Source organism: Chelonia mydas, chromosome 1, assembly GCF_015237465.2.
Source record: "Chelonia mydas isolate rCheMyd1 chromosome 1, rCheMyd1.pri.v2, whole genome shotgun sequence".
NCBI lineage: Eukaryota > Metazoa > Chordata > Testudines > Cheloniidae > Chelonia > Chelonia mydas.
In genome coordinates, this window is record NC_057849.1 from 9,105,450 (window position 1) to 9,125,839 (window position 20,390).

A 20,390-nucleotide genomic window follows, 5' to 3' on the forward strand; every position below is an offset into this window, starting at 1 on the left:
ACCTGCCGAAGTTTGAGAGGAAGGACTGAAGTGCTGGGACCTGCTTTTGTTAGTTCTTTGGGTGCGACTCTGTGCTGTGACTCTAAGAGGCACCGCAAAGACCTTGCCCCCCAGGAAGATGTGGGGTTCAAGGGGCTTTAAGCCAACTTTCTGCCCTCCTAATTTTTGGCTGTTCCCGGGCTGGAGAGGCCCCTGGTGTAACTCAGCCCTGGACTTCTCTATGGCTGCAGCACAGCCCTGAAAGTCTGCAGGGCTGTGGGCTGCAACCGGACCAGCAACACCTCCCCATCCCTGGCACACTCCCTACACCAGCACCAGTGAGGGAGTCCTCAGGAGGCAGCCTTATGTCTGTCTCATCGGGGTCTCTGCCAGGGGACTCCTCCTCCAGTCAGAACTGGGGCTTTTAGAGCCACTTTACACTGCTCCAGCCCTTTTACCCATAGAGGGGCTGGAGTGGGGGGTCAGGATCTCACTCTCTGTTTGGTAGCAAGACATAACTTTCACTGATTTTTAACACCAACCATTTTTCTCCCCGTGCATGACTGGGCAAGGCTCTCTACAAAGCAAGTCACAATTGTTCCTTAGTCTGCACTGCTTGCTTTCTTCCTGTGACCCGGAGACCAATGAACTCCCATGATCAGTGACTGGGGCAGTCAGTAAAAGCCAGGGCTCATGCATAGTGTTACTGCTACAAAGGCACTACTGGAGAGGAAATCACAAAGAGAGCCTGACCTTGATTACATTTGACTTTAGCCACCAGTCAAAGTGACGCTCCATTACATGGCGTGAAGTGCTATGAATGGGGACTGTTTTCCCCGTCCGATAACTGATCTCTAGTTCTTCTGATTAAACTTTTATAGAACATCATTGCCATATAAGTGGATTACACCAGTGTTACGTGTTCTGAAAGAGAGGCAGGGACTGATACTCTGCTCTTCTTGTGCTAGGCAGGAGGTAACAAAGCTCCTAGGTTCACCTGGGCTAAGAGGTTCTTGTGACATAGTGCCAAATGTAAAGGAGGAGAACCCATCTTTTTAATAAGAGACGCACTGTATTAGCTTTGTCAGACCTCACCTTGAGATAGCAATCCCTGGCTCCCAGTTGCTAATATGAGCCTGGTAATTGTGATCACTGGCTTTTATTATTCTTTATCCAGTATGGCACCCCTCCCAGCCATGATTTCATTTACGGGAAAATATTCAAAGAACAGAGGTTCAAAAGCACAGCTGCTAGTGAGGCTGAATGTCTGCAGAGAACCTGGCCATGTGTAGGACACAACCTCTTTTACATTACAGGAAAAGGAATTTAAAAGATTAAATAAACTAGGATTATATATTTGTTTTCAGCTGGAAAACGTGTCAGGGATACAAACTAAGCTATTTAAGTAATGCCAGTCTTTAGAGATTTTGGGTGGCAGTTCATTCACATCAAGGGCCAAATCTATCCCTGGAGTAACTCGATTTGTTACAGTAAGGATTAATTTGGCTCAAGATCTTTGCTTCTTATGAGGTTATTGGGATCCTGCTCTATCTTTGACTGTGCAACTCCATGGATGGATGATCTGCATAGTATGGATGTCCAAAACAGGAAGGGCATGGCCTAAAAAGAAGCCAGCAGGAACGCGGGGGCCTCGTGGTTTAAGAAGATGACCTTGAGCGGATCACTGCGGACTACATGGCTCTGGGAAGAAGGATAAAGGAGTTGGAGGCGCAAGTGGTGTTCTCGTCCATCCTCCCCGTGGAAGGAAAAGGCCTGGGTAGAGACCGTCGAATCGTGGAAGTCAACGAATGGCTACGCAGGTGGTGTCGGAGAGAAGGCTTTGGATTCTTTGACCATGGGATGGTGTTCCATGAAGGAGGAGTGCTGGGCAGAGACGGGCTCCATCTTACGAAGAGAGGGAAGAGCATCTTTGCCGGCAGGCTGGCTAACCTAGTGAGGAGGGCTTTAAACAAGGTTCACCGGGGGAAGGAGACCAAAGCCCTGAGGTAAGTGGGAAAGCGGGATACCGGGAGGAAGCACAGGCAGGAATGTCTGTGAGGGGAGGGCTCCTGCCTCATACTGGGAATGAGGGGCGATCAACAGGTTATCTCAAGTGCTTATATACAAATGCACAAAGCCTTGGAAACAAGCAGGGAGAACTGGAGGTCCTGGTGATGTCAAGGAACTATGACGTGATTGGAATAACAGAGACTTGGTGGGATAACTCACATGACTGGAGTACAGTCATGGATGGTTATAAACTGTTCAGGAAGGACAGGCAGGGCAGAAAAGGTGGGGGAGTAGCACTGTATGTAAGGGAGCAGTATGACTGCTCAGAGCTCCGGTACGAAACTGTGGAAAAACCTGAGTGTCTCTGGATTAAGTTTAGAAGTGTGTGCAACAAGAGTGATGTAGTGGTGGGAGTCTGCTATAGACCACCGGACCAGGGGGATGAGGTGGATGAGGCTTTCTTCCGGCAACTCACGGAAGCTACTAGATCGCATGCCCTGATTCTCATGGGTGACTTTAATTTTCCTGATATCTGCTGGGAGAGCAATACAGCGGTACATAGACAATCCAGGAAGTTTTTGGAAAGCGTAGGGGACAATTTCCTGGTGCAAGTGCTAGGGGAGCCAACTAGGGGGGGCGCTTTTCTTGACCTGCTGCTCACAAACCGGGTAGAATTAGTGGGGGAAGCAAAAGTGGATGGGAATCTGGGAGGCAGTGACCATGAGTTGGTTGAGTTCAGGATCCTGACGCAGGGAAGAAAGGTAAGCAGCAGGATACGGACCCTGGACTTCAGGAAAGCAGACTTCGACTCCCTCAGGGAACAGATGGCCAGGATCCCCTGGGGGACTAACATGAAGGGGAAGGGAGTCCAGGAGAGCTGGCTGTATTTCAAGGAATCCCTGTTGAGGTTACAGGGACAAACCATCCCGATGAGTCGAAAGAATAGTAAATATGGCAGGCGACCAGCTTGGCTTAATGGTGAAATCCTAGCGGATCTTAAACATAAAAAAGAAGCTTACAAGAAGTGGAAGGTTGGACATATGACCAGGGAAGAGTATAAAAATATTGCTCGGGCATGTAGGAAAGATATCAGGAGGGCCAAATCGCACCTGGAGCTGCAGCTAGCAAGAGATGTCAAGAGTAACAAGAAGGGTTTCTTCAGGTATGTTGGCAACAAGAAGAAAGCCAAGGAAAGTGTTGGCCCCTTACTGAATGAGGGAGGCAACCTAGTGACAGAGGATGTGGAAAAAGCTAATGTACTCAATGCTTTTTTTGCCTCTGTTTTCACTAACAAGGTCAGCTCCCAGACTGCTGCGCTGGGCATCACAAAATGGGGAAGAGATGGCCAGCCCTCTGTGGAGATAGAGGGGGTTAGGGACTATTTAGAAAAGCTGGACGTGCACAAGTCCATGGGGCCGGACGAGTTGCATCCGAGAGTGCTGAAGGAATTGGAGGCTGTGATTGCAGAGCCCTTGGCCATTATCTTTGAAAACTCGTGGCGAACGGGGGAAGTCCCGGATGACTGGAAAAAGGCTAATGTAGTGCCAATCTTTAAAAAAGGGAAGAAGGAGGATCCTGGGAACTACAGGCCAGTCAGCCTCACCTCAGTCCCTGGAAAAATCATGGAGCAGGTCCTCAAAGAATCAATCCTGAAGCACTTACATGAGAGGAAAGTGATCAGGAACAGTCAGCATGGATTCACCAAGGGAAGGTCATGCCTGACTAATCTAATCGCCTTTTATGATGAGATTACTGGTTCTGTGGATGAAGGGAAAGCAGTGGATGTATTGTTTCTTGACTTTAGCAAAGCTTTTGACACGGTCTCCCACAGTATTCCTGTCAGCAAGTTAAGGAAGTATGGGCTGGATGAATGCACTATAAGGTGGGTAGAAAGCTGGCTAGATTGTCGGGCTCAACGGGTAGTGATCAATGGCTCCATGTCTAGTTGGCAGCTGGTGTCAAGTGGAGTGCCCCAGGGGTCGGTCCTGGGGCCGGTTTTGTTCACTATCTTCATAAATGATCTGGAGGATGGTGTGGATTGCACTCTCAGCAAATTTGCGGATGATACTAAACTGGGAGGAGTGGTAGATACGCTGGAGGGGAGGGATAGGATACAGAAGGACCTAGACAAATTGGAGGATTGGGCCAAAAGAAATCTGATGAGGTTCAATAAGGATAAGTGCAGGGTCCTGCACTTAGGATGGAAGAATCCAATGCACCGCTACAGACTAGGGACCGAATGGCTAGGCAGCAGTTCTGCGGAAAAGGACCTAGGGGTGACAGTGGACGAGAAGCTGGATATGAGTCAGCAGTGTGCCCTTGTTGCCAAGAAGGCAATGGCATTTTGGGATGTATAAGTAGGGGCATAGCGAGCAGATCGAGGGACATGATCGTTCCCCTCTATTCGACACTGGTGAGGCCTCATCTGGAGTACTGTGTCCAGTTTTGGGCCCCACACTACAAGAAGGATGTGGATAAATTGGAGAGAGTCCAGCGAAGGGCAACAAAAATGATTAGGGGTCTAGAGCACATGACTTATGAGGAGAGGCTGAGGGAGCTGGGATTGTTTAGTCTGCAGAAGAGAAGAATGAGGGGGGATTTGATAGCTGCTTTCAACTACCTGAAAGGGGGTTCCAAAGAGGATGGCTCTAGACTGTTCTCAATGGTAGCAGATGACAGAACGAGGAGTAATGGTCTCAAGTTGCAATGGGGGAGGTTTAGATTGGATATTAGGAAAAACTTTTTCACTAAGAGGGTGGTGAAACACTGGAATGCGTTACCTAGGGAGGTGGTAGAATCTCCTTCCTTACAGGTTTTTAAGGTCAGGCTTGACAAAGCCCTGGCTGGGATGATTTAACTGGGAATTGGTCCTGCTTCGAGCAGGGGGTTGGACTAGATGACCTTCTGGGGTCCCTTCCAACCCTGATATTCTATGATTCTATGAAGATGTCTGAGATCCAGGAGATCTATGTTCTAGTTCTGGCTGTGACAGGGATGTACAGCTTTAAGCAAGCCTGAAGTCACCAGAACTATCGGTCTGTACTGGCTTTCCTACTGGCAGTCTCAGCAGCAAGGTCAAGAACAGAACTGGCCCAGAGACTAACTCAGAGTTGAGGCACACCATCAAGCTAATGCTGGGGAAGATGTCTTCATTTCCCCTATTTTGGGGATAAATAAAAGGACTTCAGTATTCAGGGCTGTTAATCTGCCACCTTTCACCAGCAATAAAAGTCACACAAGACAAGAACCTGGCCTCTTTACCACCTATTTACCTACTTTGGCCTATCCCTTTGCTCCTAGCTCTGTCTGTTTGGCAACACATTCAGGTTTAATTTAGCATTGTGAATCAGCTTATCTATACACACAACAAGATTCTTATAACACAGTAGAAGCATGCACAGAATTCTTTTTAAAAACAAATTTAAAAATACATATGAAAACTCCTTGTTACTCTGTCACCAGGATATGTAAACAAAATATATGTGATATGTCTATCTGGTGAATAGTCCTGCCAATTCATTCTCCAGCTGTGATTAAAATGAGAAATACATTCTCAAAGACTCTCAGTGGAATGCAGGTGCAGGAGTGGGAATGCAACCCTGCTACCACCACATCCCCCTCAGCAGAATATTCATCACAAACCAGCTGCACCGACTTATGTTTTATATACACCCTGCATCATTTTCATCAGCAACATGCACATATATTTATCTCCTCTCCCTCCTCCAGCTACTCACTCGCTGACACTGGACTCCAGAGGCCATTTAACCAAGAGATGATTTTTTTCTCCTCTCACTGATTTAAGAATTTTGTGCTCAACATTTCTGTTTTAAAACTTTTAAAGAACCGCCCTGACTGTTACAGCTCACTCCAATATGAGAACCATCAGCTAATATGAGAACCATCAGCTCTATGGAGAAATGCCACATTCAAGATCTTCCTTCTTGTAACAGCAGTGCATAGTATAAGAGGACGCGGCATTAGTCTAGTAGTTAGAGCAGGGGACTAGTAGCCAGGAGACCTGGCTTCTACTCTTAGCTCCACCAAAGACTTCCTGTGTGACCTTGGGTCTAGGTTTGACCTTGGACAGTAAATGTGTTTTTGCTTTGTCTACACTAGATGCTAGGCTTTGCTTAAAACCATGTAATTAGCAGGCTGACTAACACAATTTAACACACCTCTCATTTTCCCAGCCTAGACAAGTTTTTAGGCCCACATTTTCAAGATGGCAAATTCAATGTCTAAAGCTGGGTAACCAAAAATGGAGGCACCCCAAAGTAGAGGCCACTTTTGAAAACATGGGCCTTAATCTGTATGGACCTCAGCTTCCTCATCTGTAAAATGGGGACACTGATCCTTACCCACTTCAAAGGGGGCTTGTTAGGCTTAATGCACTGCATGACTTGAGATTCTTAGAAGAACGGCACTCCAGAAGGGCAAATCATTATTACTACTTCATAATGATGTCATTACTATTTTAATAAATGTACCTAATAACTTTAAATGCTGTTTAGTACTGGTGTCAGTTCTCCCTATCTAATGACCAGGAGCTTTATCATTACAAGGAAGAGAAGAAGGATGATCTAGTGGTTAAGGCTAACTTGGGAGATCCAAGTTTAATTCTCCGCTCTGCCAGACTCATCTGTGTGACCCTGGGTAAGTCACTTAGCCTCTCTGTGGCTCCGTTCCCCAGATATGAAATGGAGACAATGGCACTGCAAGTTTCCCCTACTCCAGGCCTATTCACTCCCTGGGCTCTTTACTGCAACTGCTGATGACAATTACTGCAATTGTGTTTTTTTCCTCCCTTTTACAAACACATCCTTGTGCAGTACGTATGACTCCATTGTATCGAGGGAGACAATGAGTCTGGGAGAGGTTAGGTGAATGGTCCGAGGCCAGTCCAGAAGTTAAGATCGGTGCTCAGGAGTTTCCGGATCCCAGTTCTGAGACTCAACTGCTAGGTGAGACCTCACGCAAGGATCTGTCTTGAACTCAAAAACCTCAGGCGTTTCAAAAGAGAAGATGGAGATAGCAATCTGATTTTACCATACTCTGCCTAGAGGCTACTGGGATAAGCAGACAACAGGTGATCTTATTTGTGGTATGCATCGCAATGATAAGCCACAAAAAGCAATACAAGAGGCAGAACAGGTGGCCATAGATATATCTGAAGATAATTCTAACACTTTTAAGTTATACATCATATAACTTTAAGTCATTTCTGAAGATACTCTGCATGTCGTTCCAGAGACACTGAAAGGATCAGAGATGTAACCATGCTAAGGTATCCTTCCAGAAGGTGTAGGAGCTGAAACAGGCCCCTTCGGTTGAAACCTGAAAAGGAAATAGAACAGGAGTACTTGTGGCACCTTAGAGACTAACAAATTTATTAGTCTCTAAGGTGCCACAAGTCCTCCTGTTCTTTTTGCGGATACAGACTAACACGGCTGCTACTTTGAAACCTGTAAAGGAAATAGTAAGTTACCTGAATCAGACTCACCTTTGTTTCCGATGCTTTCAGAAGTTTCATGACCTCCCCGTCACGGGCGTAATCTAGTGGTGTGTGCCCCATTTCATTCCTCTGCAGGGGGCTGGCACCTGATCATAGGGGGAAAAGGAGGGATCAGAGTTCAAACATGGGGCAGAATAAACATGAAGCACGACTTGTGACCCCTACGCTCCCCAGTGTCCTCTTCTAACCTTTGCTCTGAGGGCTATTCAGATCAGAGAGGGACAATGTACAACCAGCACATGTAAGGATGTCAGGGGAACAACAAAAGGAGAGTGTCACTGTAACAATCGGCTTGGCAGGGAAAGGCTGTTGTGATGATGAAAGCACATGGAGTGCCCGAAACAAAACACAGCTTCATAAAAGCACCAGCTACTGGGCCTATGGCAGCTCCATGGAACTACTGCAGTTTCAATTGGATATGGTATTCTTCTTCATTGCCTGGTCTGAACTGTTGTTTAGGATTGCTGTGGCCTGTTAAACAGCTGCTGCCTTCTGCCACAGAAGTGGCTGCATTTCCGCAGTGGTTCTTCTTCATTTGGACAACTCATCTCTTTGGGAGTTACAAAAACAGCCAGAGAGACTCCAATAGGCACCCTCATGAGAGAAGTTCTACACACCATGTCCTAACACTGAGAAAGCTTCCCACCACCCCATCACCATCCAAACCACACTGCATAGGGATGGCAAAAAGGTCAAATCAGCTGTTCCCTGGTGCCTTGGCGGCATGTAGGGCAAAATATGGTCCATTAGCTATGATGGTCCAAGATTAGGATTGGTAGATGTAATAAGGCTGTCTAGGGAAGTAGTCAAGGATACAAGCATCAGAGACCTCAATGGATGAGACACAGGGTATTTCACGATATACTTGCAAAGGCAGAGATATATCTCAATGCCACATACCACATGTATTGCAGCCTGCTGTCTCCAACCAGAAAATGAGGGCTATGAAAATGTCCAATCTGCCTGTAACTCAAAGCTCTGAGGCTCTACCCAGCAAGCTTGAATGAACTAGCCAGTCAATATCTTCTGAAGTGAGAGTGGTCTGTGAAAGCCTGAGAAGCAGAGACGTTCTGTGGATAAGGCACAGAGGGCTTGGAGCCAGGGATTCCAGGGTTCTACTCAGTGGCTCTGACAATGACTCATTCTCTGTTTGCCCATCTGTAAAATGGGGATAACATTTACAGGGGTACCTGGAAGGGGTAGACAGTAAATAACCGTACAGTGCTAAGAAAAAATGCAAAGCACCAAAGCAGTATTATGCCATCCCCTCAACTAGACCAAGCTTTTATAAACATTGCACTTCTTTCCTTCCCGCTAGTCTACATGGGTTATTTGGAAGAGCAAACTCAGAAACGAGCACTCGGTTGCTTCAATTAACATATACTGATGAGGCTATATTTTTGCCTCTACAATGTAGTCTGCCGCACAAAGCAATCCTATTAAACTGAAGAGCTGTCGCTGAGAGGGCTCTTTGCTATCACGAACTGAAGAGATTAGCCATTTTTAAGCGCTGGCATCGGGGATCTATATTTGCTTACAGAATGAAAAATGTGCTCCATAAACATTCGACACAGAGTAATTTCTATTGCAAGCCTTGTCATCGCAAATAAAGACTATGACTGGGACAGGTGAGATTGTATACTGCCTGGGCTGGCCACTCAATATCTTTTAAAGAGACAGTGGCCCCAAAATGCACCTGCAGCCCTGACATTTTTAAAAACATCTTCAGTTTGTGCTAGTTTGGCTAGGGAGTGGGGAAAAGTTTTATGGGCTCTCCAAATGAAGATATCCTGGAGGCCAGGTCTGCTTTCATTTCAGGAGGGCTGAGGGTTTCTTTTTGCCTTGGATCTATCAATAATGGCTATCCAATATTGGCCTAATCCCCCTGTTAATGGCTTTGACGACTTGACTAATTGCCACAATAATTGACAGAACCTGACTCATACAACTGGTCGATTTCACCTCAATAAAATATTACACTTTAATAAATAACAGTGTCACTCCGTTTGCTAATAGAACACAAAAGTGGCTACTAGTTCATAAGGGCCCTGGCCTGACCTTCCTTCGCCCTCCCCTTCCCCCTTTTGCCCCCCTCCCTGCCCACAAGCCAGGCAGCTGGTCCAGAGAGCAGAGCCTTTTGGACAGAGCAGTCTTGGCAATCTATTGTGTGCACACTGAGAGGGCTCCAACCTTTAGATCCTTAATAGTAGGCAATTTGTCACCTCCCACTAGCTGTCTCTAGCTGGGGATCAACACCTGGGCAACACCCCAGGCTGTTCAAGGCACCCACCTCCCCCTTCCCCCCCGTTCATATTAGTAGGCTCTAGCTTATAATATTTGATAAATAGCATGCTAGTTCACTTCTAGCATCAGTGGAGCAATGAGGCACTGGAGCAGCTGCATAAGGTCACTCATTGGGGAAATATGTTTCTGTCAGTGGTATTGAAAAAAGTTTAGTGGAGTGACAGGTCTCAATTTTTCAAATTTTATTAACTCCATCCGCTTAACAATTTGTCTTGAATTCCTTCAGATTCCAGATAACTGTCAATAGGGCTCAGGATGGGTGGGTACTGGCACCGCACAGAATTATGCTGTTTTATTTGGTGGCAAGTTTTGAATAACTCCTAGTGGGGGGGAAACGCCACATTAAAAGGACAATCCTAGGCACATAATGTAGGAGAGACTGAAGCTTTCCCAAGCCTCCTGCGAAGATGGGGGTGGGCAGGGGCCAGGGCAGATAAGGATCCTTAGTGGTGGTTTTATCATGACTTTCTTGTCTAAGTTACAAGCTGCTGAGATGGGACCCAGCAACATGCCTGAGCATAGGTACCAATGCCTGGGGTCCATTCCCAGCTCTGCCAGATGCCAGGTAAGACCCTGGGGCAAGTCATTTCTGTTTCTCTCTCAATACCTCAGTTTCTTCTGTACAATGGGGATAATACTTCAGCACTTCACAGTGGTATTATGAGGGGTTCAGACAACACTGATGGGGCTATATGTACATCAGTAGGTAATTACTTTTCTCCCAGAGGTGGACAGAGGAGAATAAATTGCATTAGTTGGAACTTGGCACATAGTATAATCGGATGTTCTGCAAACTACCACACAGACTGCAGTTCTACCAATGTACCTAGTCCAGACGTGCTCTCACTGTTCTAGCCCTGACCCTCTCTTTTGCAGATCACCCTTCTTTGGTGTCCGTAACACGGACAAAGTATCTGTTGGGAATCATCATAAAACCATCCCTGTCCTGGCGCTGTCAGTGAGAGCTGCTGTTTGCAAAGAAGCCTGAGCAGAATAATTAAAATTCAGGGGAGTCACCCAAATGAGACACCCACCATCCGACACTAGCCCTCCTTTCCTTTGTCCGTGGACCGACTGAAGGCACCACAGGAGGATAATGATAACTACAGTAACCCACACATCTGTCAGCAGAGCCTCTGTGGTACAAACAGAACAATCATCTTCACCAGCTGGCAAAGGCTTTTAATTTTCACTTGTATAACGTAAACTCCAAGGTACAAACCAGCCGGACAGAAGCAGAGTCTCTCATTTCACAATCAGGGCTTCCCGCTATAGTGTAGGTGAGGAGAAAGCACAAGAAGCTCTTGCCTGCCCGGTGCCATTGCTCTGGGATTGGCCAGAATCTCCTTGGGGAGAGAAGTCCCTACTCCTGAGGATTGCTCCACAGCACTAGCTGTCCGAAATCAGGCAGGGAGAGGTAGCTTCACCGTGAACGGCTAGGCATGCTGCAGAGAGCACACTGCCCCCTCTCTGTGCGGCTGGTGCAGCTCACAGTCTGGTGTGTGCTGCCGGGTGGCTTTCTAGCTGAATTCCTCCTAGGGACCCAACCCACAGCACGGCTTGCAGGCAATTCTGCCCTAAGAGAGCAAGATTTTGCAGGGTCAGGTCCACGGTTTCTCTAGGGCAAACGCAGTTCTCTTATTTAAACAAAAGATAATGCCACCCAGAACTGGGGGAAACCTAAATCTATAACGATGTATGCTGTTGGGGATGCCCAAGAAAGACACACTGAATGGCAACGCCTCTTCCTGGACCCACAGCAGACCTGACAGACACTGAAACTAATTACATGCACTGCCCACACACTCAGGTGTGCTAAAAGCATTTGCTGCTACAGTTACTTCTCTCCAAGGCCTTGTTTCGAGCACCAAAATAGCCAAGAATCCACCAGGAGATAGCAGCCCATATTACTTGCTGGGGATTACACGATGTCATCAGCCATCAGCTTTGACAAGCAGTGACATTATTATGGCTCTACATGGCTAGTTAAAGTAATATACAAAGACTTCTGTCCTCCCGAGTCCTCGGTGATTGAATTAGCATGATCACCCTTTTTCCAGTAAAATAAACCTGTTTTTAAATCAATAAGGCAAAAATATTTCACAGGTAGCTTTTAACATACAGTATTAACATTAAATAGCTTTTGCTGCCTTAAAGTAGCCACTGCAGACCCGTAATCCTATCAAATTTGGGGTGTTTTGGGTTTTTTTGAAAGATAAAAAGAACACAGCATGGCCAGATCCTCAGCTGGAGTAAATTGCTGTAGCTCCATTTACTTATTCCTGCTAAGAGTCTGGCCTTCTTCCTTCAAACGATGCTTCCCAGCAGCTTGGATTTCACTGGGCGCCCAGAGATGTTCAAATCCCATCAAGGGAAGACATGGGGTAAAATTTTCAAGAGTGATTTGGGACCGGTAGGAACATTTGAATATTACACGCTAGATCTTTTAGAACCTATCCCAGCTTGTCCTTCACTTAGGCAAAACTCCCGTTAATTTCCATGGGTATTTTTCCCCAGTTAGGATTCACAGGATTGACCCTCTCAGTGTATTTACATATCAAGGCAAATTCTGCCCTCAATTGCACCCAGGAAAACACCAACTTCCATGGGATTACACACAAACATAAATGGGGGCAGAATGTGGCCCAAAGACCAGTGCCGTCTCTCCCCTACACCTCATTTTGGTTTCTTCATAAACCAGTTCCAAACCCACATTTTGATTTGACAATAAGGGCTTGAAACCCTGCTGTTACTCAAAGGTAAATCTCCCATTGAAGTCAGTGGGACCTCATCAGGTAAGGGATGAAGGAGAAAGCCCCAAGTCTCTGACATGATTTATACAGGGCCTCATGTCAGGGCGTGAGATAAACCCTGACATTTCTCTTAAAGCATCTTTCCAAAGACCCTTCCAAGGAAGCATGAACCAGAGAAGGCAGAAATACTGGAGGTGAACCACTGGCTGCACGACCAGCATAAAGCTGAATGTTTTGGTTTTGTGGTGCATTGGGCCATATTTCAGTCCGCGAGGGTGGTATATAAACAGGAAGGCCTGAATCTCACAGGTAGAGGACGCAATTTCTCAGCTGGAGACTAGCTGGAGCAGTCAGGAAGGCATCAATTTAGAAATGCAAGGGGAGGATGCTAAGAAGGCAAATGTGGTACAAACTCAAACTCAGCCATGTCATGAACAAATTGAATCAATGCAACAAAGAATGCGAAGAGAAGAATTTTTTCAATGATTTATATACCAGTGCAAGGAGTCTGGGTAGCGAGCAAGAGGAATTAGAAATTCTCATTGATGGGAAGAAATTTGATATAATTGGCCATTGTAAAATCTGGTGGGACAATCTGCATGATTCAAATGTTATAATCACTGGTTATAATCTGTTCAGGGAGGACAGAGTGGGTAAAAGGGGAATAGTGGCACTCAACATTAAAGACATTAATATCTGTTTTGGAGTTATTGATAACTCAGAAGTGCAGTGTGCTGAATGCATATGGATCAATGAGCTAAGAAGGGAGGGAGTACTGCTGGGGGTCTGTTACAGAAGTACTGAATCAAGGAGTACTGAATCAAACCAGGATGAGTTACTCCTTCTATACTTGTTTGTTTTGTGTGGAAAACCAACATGTGTAGTTATGAGGGACTTTAATTTGGGAGACACATGCTGGAGATCTCAGGCAGCCACAAGTAACACATCATTAGAGCTTCTAGGAATTATAGATGATAACCTTCTAATGCAAAAAGGTATTGCACCAAACACAAAATAACTCTGTTTTAGACCTTATTATGATGGATAAAGATGAATTAATCATTGGACTGGAAGTTGGTGGTTGCCTAGGGACCAGTGATCATGATCTGATTACATTCCATATTGGGATAACAGAGGACAGGCCCAACCAGCAATACATGTATGCTTTGTGCTTCAAAAGGGCTAATTTCCTGCAATTAAAAAAGCTGACGAAATTCGTGAGCGAAATTGATTGGGAGGAAAAAATTAGACAGAAAATTTAAATGAAATTTGGGAGTTCTTTAAGAAGAGATATTAACTGACCAAAAAGCCAAGATAACACAATCAAGAAAGAAGACAACTTTGTCTAAAAGCCCATCCTGGTTCAGTGGTGAAGAAAAAACAGCAATTAGAAACACAAAAGCAACATATAACAAATGGAAAGTGGGGGAAATCGATAGCAAGTGATATAAATTAGAAGTTAAGAAGAGTAGAAAACTGATAAAGGAAGCTCAAGCCATCAGGAAAAATTCCATGGCTGGCAGGGCTAAGGATAACAGAAAGGAATTTTCTTTAAGTATATTAGGAACAGCTGAAATCCAAGCAATGATATCGGATGATCACTAGATAGATAAGGCAAAACTGTTAATAATGATGCAGAAAAGGCAGAAATGTTCAATAAATACTTTCCCTCTATTTTTGGAAAGAAGCAGGATGATGTACTTGTATGACAAAAAGATAATGAAGTACCTTCCAGTCCATTAGTAACTGAAGAGGATGTTAAACAACATCTATTAGGGATAGACATTTTTAAATCACCAGGCTCAGATAACTTGCACCCAGGAGTCCTAAAAGAGCTGGTTGAGGAGATCTCTGATCTACTGATGTTAACTTTTAATAAACTGTAGAATATCAGGGAAATTCCAGAAGACTGAAAGAGTGCTAATGTTGTGCCAATCTTTAAAAATGGCAAGTCGGATGACCAGGATAACTATAGGCAGGTTAACATAAGAATGGCCATGCTGAATCAAACAAATGATCCATCTAGCCCAGTATCCTGTCTTCTGACAGTGGCCAGTGCCAGATGCTTCAGAGAGAGTTAACAAAATAGAGCCATACTTCAAGTGATCCATCCCATTGTCCATTCCTAGCTTCTAGCATTCAGAAGTTTTGGGACAGCACAGAGCATGGGGTTGTATCCCTGACCATCTTATCTAATAGCCACTGAAGGACCTATCCTCCATGAACTTATCTAGTTCTTTTCTGAACCCTGTTACACTTTTGGCCTTCACAACATCCCCTGGCAATGAGTTCTACGGGTTAACTGTGCACTGTGTGAAGAAGTACTTCCTTATGTTTGTTTTAAATCTGTTGCCTATTTATTTCACTGGGTAACCCCTGATTCTTGTGTCACGTGAAGGAGTAAATAACCCTCCCTTCTTCACTGTCTCCACACCAGTCACGATTTTACAGACCTCGATCATATCCCCCCTCAGTCGTCTCTTCTCCAAGCTGAACAGTTCCAGTCTTTTTAATATCTCCTCACGCAGAAGCTGTTCCATACCCTTGAGCATTTTTGTTGCAGTTCCCTGCACCTTTTCCAATTCTAATATACTTGTTTTGAGATGGGGCCACCAGAACTGCATGCAGTGTTCAAGATGTGGGCGTATGATGGGTGTATATAGCAGCATTATGGTATTTTCTGTCTTATTGTCTATCCCTTTCCTAATGGCTCCTAACCGTTCGCTTTTTTGGCTGCCGCTGCACGTTCAGCAGATGTTTTCCGAGAACGATCCATGATGGCTCCAAGACCTCTTTCTTGAGTGGCAACAGCTATTTTCAACCCCCTCAGTTTGTATGTATAGATGGGATTATGTTTGTCCATGTGCACTTCTTTGCACTTATCAACACTGAATTTTATCTGCCATTTTGTTACACAGTCACCCAGTTTTGTGAGATCCCTTTGTAACTCTTTGCAATCAGCTTTGGACTTAACTATCTTGAGTCATTTTGCATTGTCTGCAAATTTTAATACCTTACTGTTTACCCCCTTTTTCCAGATCATTTATGAATATGTTGAACAGCACTGGTCCCAGAACAGATCCCAGATCTATTTACCTCTCTCCACTTGTGAAAACTGACCATTTATTCCTACCCTCTGTTTCCTATCTTTTAACGGGTTACTGATCCATGAGAGGACCTTCCCTCTTATCCTATGATTCTTTACTTTTTTCAGAGTCTTTGGTGAGGAACCTTATCAAAGGCTTTCTGAAAGTTCAAGTACATTATATCCACTGGATCACCCTTGTCCACATGTTTGCTGAACCCCTCAAAGAATTCTAATAGAGTGGTGAGGCATGATTTCCCTTTACAAAAGCCATGTTGACTCTTCCCCAACATATCATGTTCATCTACATATCTGATCATTCTGTTCTTTACTACAGTTTCAACCAATCTGACTGGTACTGAAGTTAGGGTTACTAGCTTGCAATTGCCAGGATCACCTCCAAAGCATTTTTTAAAAGTCAGCATCACATGTACTATCCTCCAGTCATCTGATACAGAGGCTGATTAAGCAATAGTTTACATACCACAGTTAGTAGTTCTGCAGTTTCATATTTGAGTTCCTTCAGAACTCTTGGGTGAATACCATCTGGTCCTGGTGACTTATTACTGTTTAATTTCTCAATTTGTTCCAAAACCTCCTCTAACAACCTCCTCAATCTGGGACAGTTCCTTAGATTTATCACCTAAAAAGAATGGCTCAGGTTTGGGAATCTCCCTCACATCCTCTGCAATGAAGACCAATGCAAAGAATTCATTTAGCTACTGTGCAACAGCCTTGTCTTCCTTGAGTGCTCCTTTAGCACCTTGATTGTCCTGTGGCCCCACTGATTGTTTGCCAGGCTTCTTGCTTCTGATGTACTTTAAAAAATTGTTGTTAGTTTTTGAGACTCCTGCTAGTTGCTCTTCAAATTCTTTTTTGGCCTACCTAATAATACTTTTACATTTGACTTGCCAGAGTTTACACTGTTTTCTACTTTTCTCAGTAGGATTTGACTTCCAATTTTTAAAGGATATCTTTTTGTCTCTAACTGCCTTTTTTACTCTGTTGTTTGGCCATAGTGGAGTTTTTTTGGTCCTCTTACTGTTTTTTTTAAATTTTTATTTAGGGGATGCATATAGTTTGAGCTTCTATTACGCTGTTTTAAAAAGTTTCCACGCAGCTTGCAGGCATTTCACTCTTGTGATTGTTCCTTTTAATTTCCATCTAACTAGCTTCCTAACTTTTGTGTAGTTCCCCTTTTTGAAGTGAAATACTACTGTAGTGGGTTCCTTTGGTATTCCTTTCCCTTCCCCCAAAGGATGTTAAACTGAATTACATTATAGTCACTATTACTGAGAGGTTCTGCTATATTCACCTCTTGGACCAGATCCTGTGCTCCACTTAGGACTAAATCAAGAACTGATTCTCCCCTTGTGGGTTCCAGGACTACCTATTCCAAGAAGCAGCCATTAATGGTGTCTAGAAAAGTTATTTTTGTATCTTATCCTGAAGTGACATACCCAGTCAATATGGGGATAGTTGAAATTCCTAATTATTACTGGGTTATCTGTTTTTGTAGCCTCTTTTTAAAAGTGGGGGGGACAGGGCATGGCCCCTCTGGCCCAGCCAGTTCTGGTTCCCCCGTTCTCTTCTCTTCACTAGGATAGAGAGAATCCTTTTTAACAAATCCTCCTCTAAGGGATGTGTCTGTCTAAATCGTGTGCTCCTCTGCACCTGTCAGCTTTCCACCAGCCCTTAGCTTTAAAACTCCTTTATAATTTTACATGCCAGCAATTTGGTTCCATTTTGGTTTAGGTGGAGCCTAAACCTTTCTCAAAAGAGTGCATAGTTCCTAATAAATCTAAATCCTTCATCCCAACACCATCATTTCATCCACGCACTAAGACCCTGCAGTTCCGTCTGTCTAACTGGCCCTGCACATGGAACTGGAAGCATTTCAGAGAATATTGCCATGGAGATCCTGGACTTTAATCTCTAAACCAACAGCCTAAATTTGCCCTCCAGGATCTCTTGCCTCCCTTTCCCTATGTCACTGGTACCTACATGTACTGACCACCAGCTTCTCCCCAACCCTGCACATAAATCTGTCTAGGTATCTCGAGAGATCCACAACTTTCGCACCCAGCAGGCAATTCACCATGAGCCTCTCCTGGTCATCACAAACCTAGCTATCTATGTTTCTAATGATCAAATCCCCCATTGCTATTATGTGTCTTCCTAACAACTGGGCTTCCCTCCCCCAGGAGGGGTATCCTCAGTGTGAGATGATACCTCAGCATCATCCAGAAGGAGGGTCCCAACTATGGGGTCATTTCCCTCTGCTCCAGTTTGCTGTTTCTCCTTGACAAGACTTTTATCCTCCTCAACAGCAGAGGCTTTCGAACAGGGGGCAGGACTGCTCTACTGTGTCCCAGAAAGTCTCGTCTATCTACCTCTCCATCTCCCTTAGCTCCACACTCAGTTTCTGAGGGCTATGAGCTGTATGCACCGAATGCACACGTCACCTATCCATACAGACAGCCTTCAGCGCAATAAACTGGATAGCCCCCACACTGCTGCTGGACTTCGGCCAGCATTCTTATTACTCCTGCAGGGTTTTTGGTTTGTGTGTTCTTTGTGTGTTTTTTTTTCTTGGGGATGGTGGTGGTTATTGGCCTAAATTTAGAGAATGTTTATTAGGTGTATCTGGCTCTTAAGCTCCTCACAAAACTCCTGTTTGGTGCTCTTATTTGCTGGCTCCTCTGGTTGCTCGGGAGCTGGCTTCTGAAATCCCCGTTCTCCCTGAATCAGCCCCAGCGCCTTGTCAAGGCATCCCTAGGGAATAGAGATCAAAGGATGGCAGGCTAGAGGCCTGTTAGGAAACTCTGAGTCTGGCCTAGCAAGCCACTAAGCTCAACACATGGCCCCCTGGCAGACCACTCTATAACCGTCAATCAAGCAGGTACATGGCAAGACAGCAAGCACCACCACGACAAACAAACTAACAAGACAATCAACTAACCTGACGTCAAATCCTAGGCAAAATAATAGAAGGCTGATATAGGACTCAACTGATCAAGAATTATAGGGTAGGAATATAATTAATGCCAGTCAACGTGGTTTGAAAGAAAATAGATTCTGTCCGACCTGATTTCAGTCTTTGATGAGATTACAAGTTTGGCTGACAAAGGGAATGACCTAGAGGTAATGTACTTAAACTTTTGTAAGATGTTTGACCTAGTACCGCACAGCATTCTGAATGGAGAGGGTGCAGAAAAGAATTACAGAAATGATTCAAGGTCTGTAGAAAATGCCTTACTGTGAGAGACTCAAAGAGCTCAATCTGTAGGGCTTATCAAAAGGCTTGAGAGGTGACTTGATTACAGTCTGCAAGTACCTTTATGGGGAGAAAATATCTGGTTCGAAGGGGCTATTTAACGTAGCAGAGGAGGGCATAACAAGAACCTGAAGCAAGCCAAATCCAGATTAGACATTGACCACACATTTTTAATGGTGAGAGTGACTAACTATTGGAACAAATGACCAATGGACATGGTGTATTCACCATCTCTTGATGTCTTCAAACAAGGACCAGATGCCTTTCTGGAAGACACGCTTTAGCCAAACACAAGTATTACTTTAGCAAAACAAGTTGTTGGGCTCATTGCAGACATAACGGGTGAAATTTAATGGCCTGTGATATAACGGACGTTAGACTGGATGATTTACCAGTCCCTTTCTGGGCTTAAACACCAAATTTATGAAAGCAGGAAGAGAATCTTTGGGGTGAATCCTTTAATTTTTTAAACAGGTACCATCAGGTTAAAAGTCCTATTTAGTACAGATTCTGATTAAGCTGGCACTTTATTAAATTCCAGGAGAGGAGCAGCATTATTAAAGGATCTGTTTAGAAATAATTTAAAAATCATCCTAACCTTTGACTTCCACCTCCTCAGGTTATTAACACGGAAACAAATCTGATTTTTACATCATCTGTGCTATAGTAGCGCCCATCCCCATTGTGCTAGGCACAAACTCATCCATAGTCAGAAATTGTCCCTGCTCAGAAGAGCTTGCAATGTACATAGACAAGACAGACAAAGGGTGGAAAAGGAAACAGAGACCAGAGAGGAGAAATGAGTTGTTCAAGGTCACGTAGCAGGTCTATATCAGAGCTGGGAACAAAATCCAGGTCTCCCACAGTCCCTTCCTCTGTCCACATGCTTATTATATTTCACTTACCTTGACCACTGAAACTAGACAGGGCTCCCTCTAGTTATACACTAGTTGATTAGTTACACAGTACTGCAGTGTTAAGATTCTAAACTACAGGAGATTGTTTTAAATTTAAAAAATAACAAAAATTCTTTCATCTTTTAAAAAATTCTTCCTACTGCACCAATGGTTACAGTATCTCAGTATGCTTCATTAAGGGTGAAATTCCCACCCTATGCTATTTTGAGGGCGTAAGTAGCATCTAACTATTGCATGAGCTTTGTGCTGGTCTCCTGCACAGGGTTTTTTTCTCAGATGTACCTCAGAGAAAAATTTAGTCCCATAGTGCATCAATTCTGCCAGAAAAAGAGCTAAATCTTTCCACTCCTCTCTTAGTTTGCTACGATGCTCCTTATTGATGATTGACTTCGCTATCGCTAAGCCTTTCTGCATCTCCATTACCATGGACCAGCCTGCTCATAGACAGGCTCTGCATCTCAAGCTAGTCCCGCACTTGTTTTTTCATTTTATTTTTTCAACCATAATACACGCTGGACACCTGTCTATATATTTTCACTATCGCATAAAA

The 20,390-nt window shown here is 44.4% G+C and overlaps 1 protein-coding gene across 2 annotated transcripts in view; it reads right to left on the minus strand.

Moving 5' to 3' along the window:
* CLPB (caseinolytic mitochondrial matrix peptidase chaperone subunit B) overlaps positions 1-20,390 on the minus strand; it is a 142,581-nt gene that overhangs the window by 53,707 nt on the left and 68,484 nt on the right. For both annotated transcript variants that reach the window (XM_043526986.1, XM_037913924.2), the window contains one exon: positions 7,493-7,590. In XM_043526986.1, the coding sequence (XP_043382921.1) occupies positions 7,493-7,590 (98 nt within the window). The remainder of the gene's footprint in view (positions 1-7,492; positions 7,591-20,390) is intronic.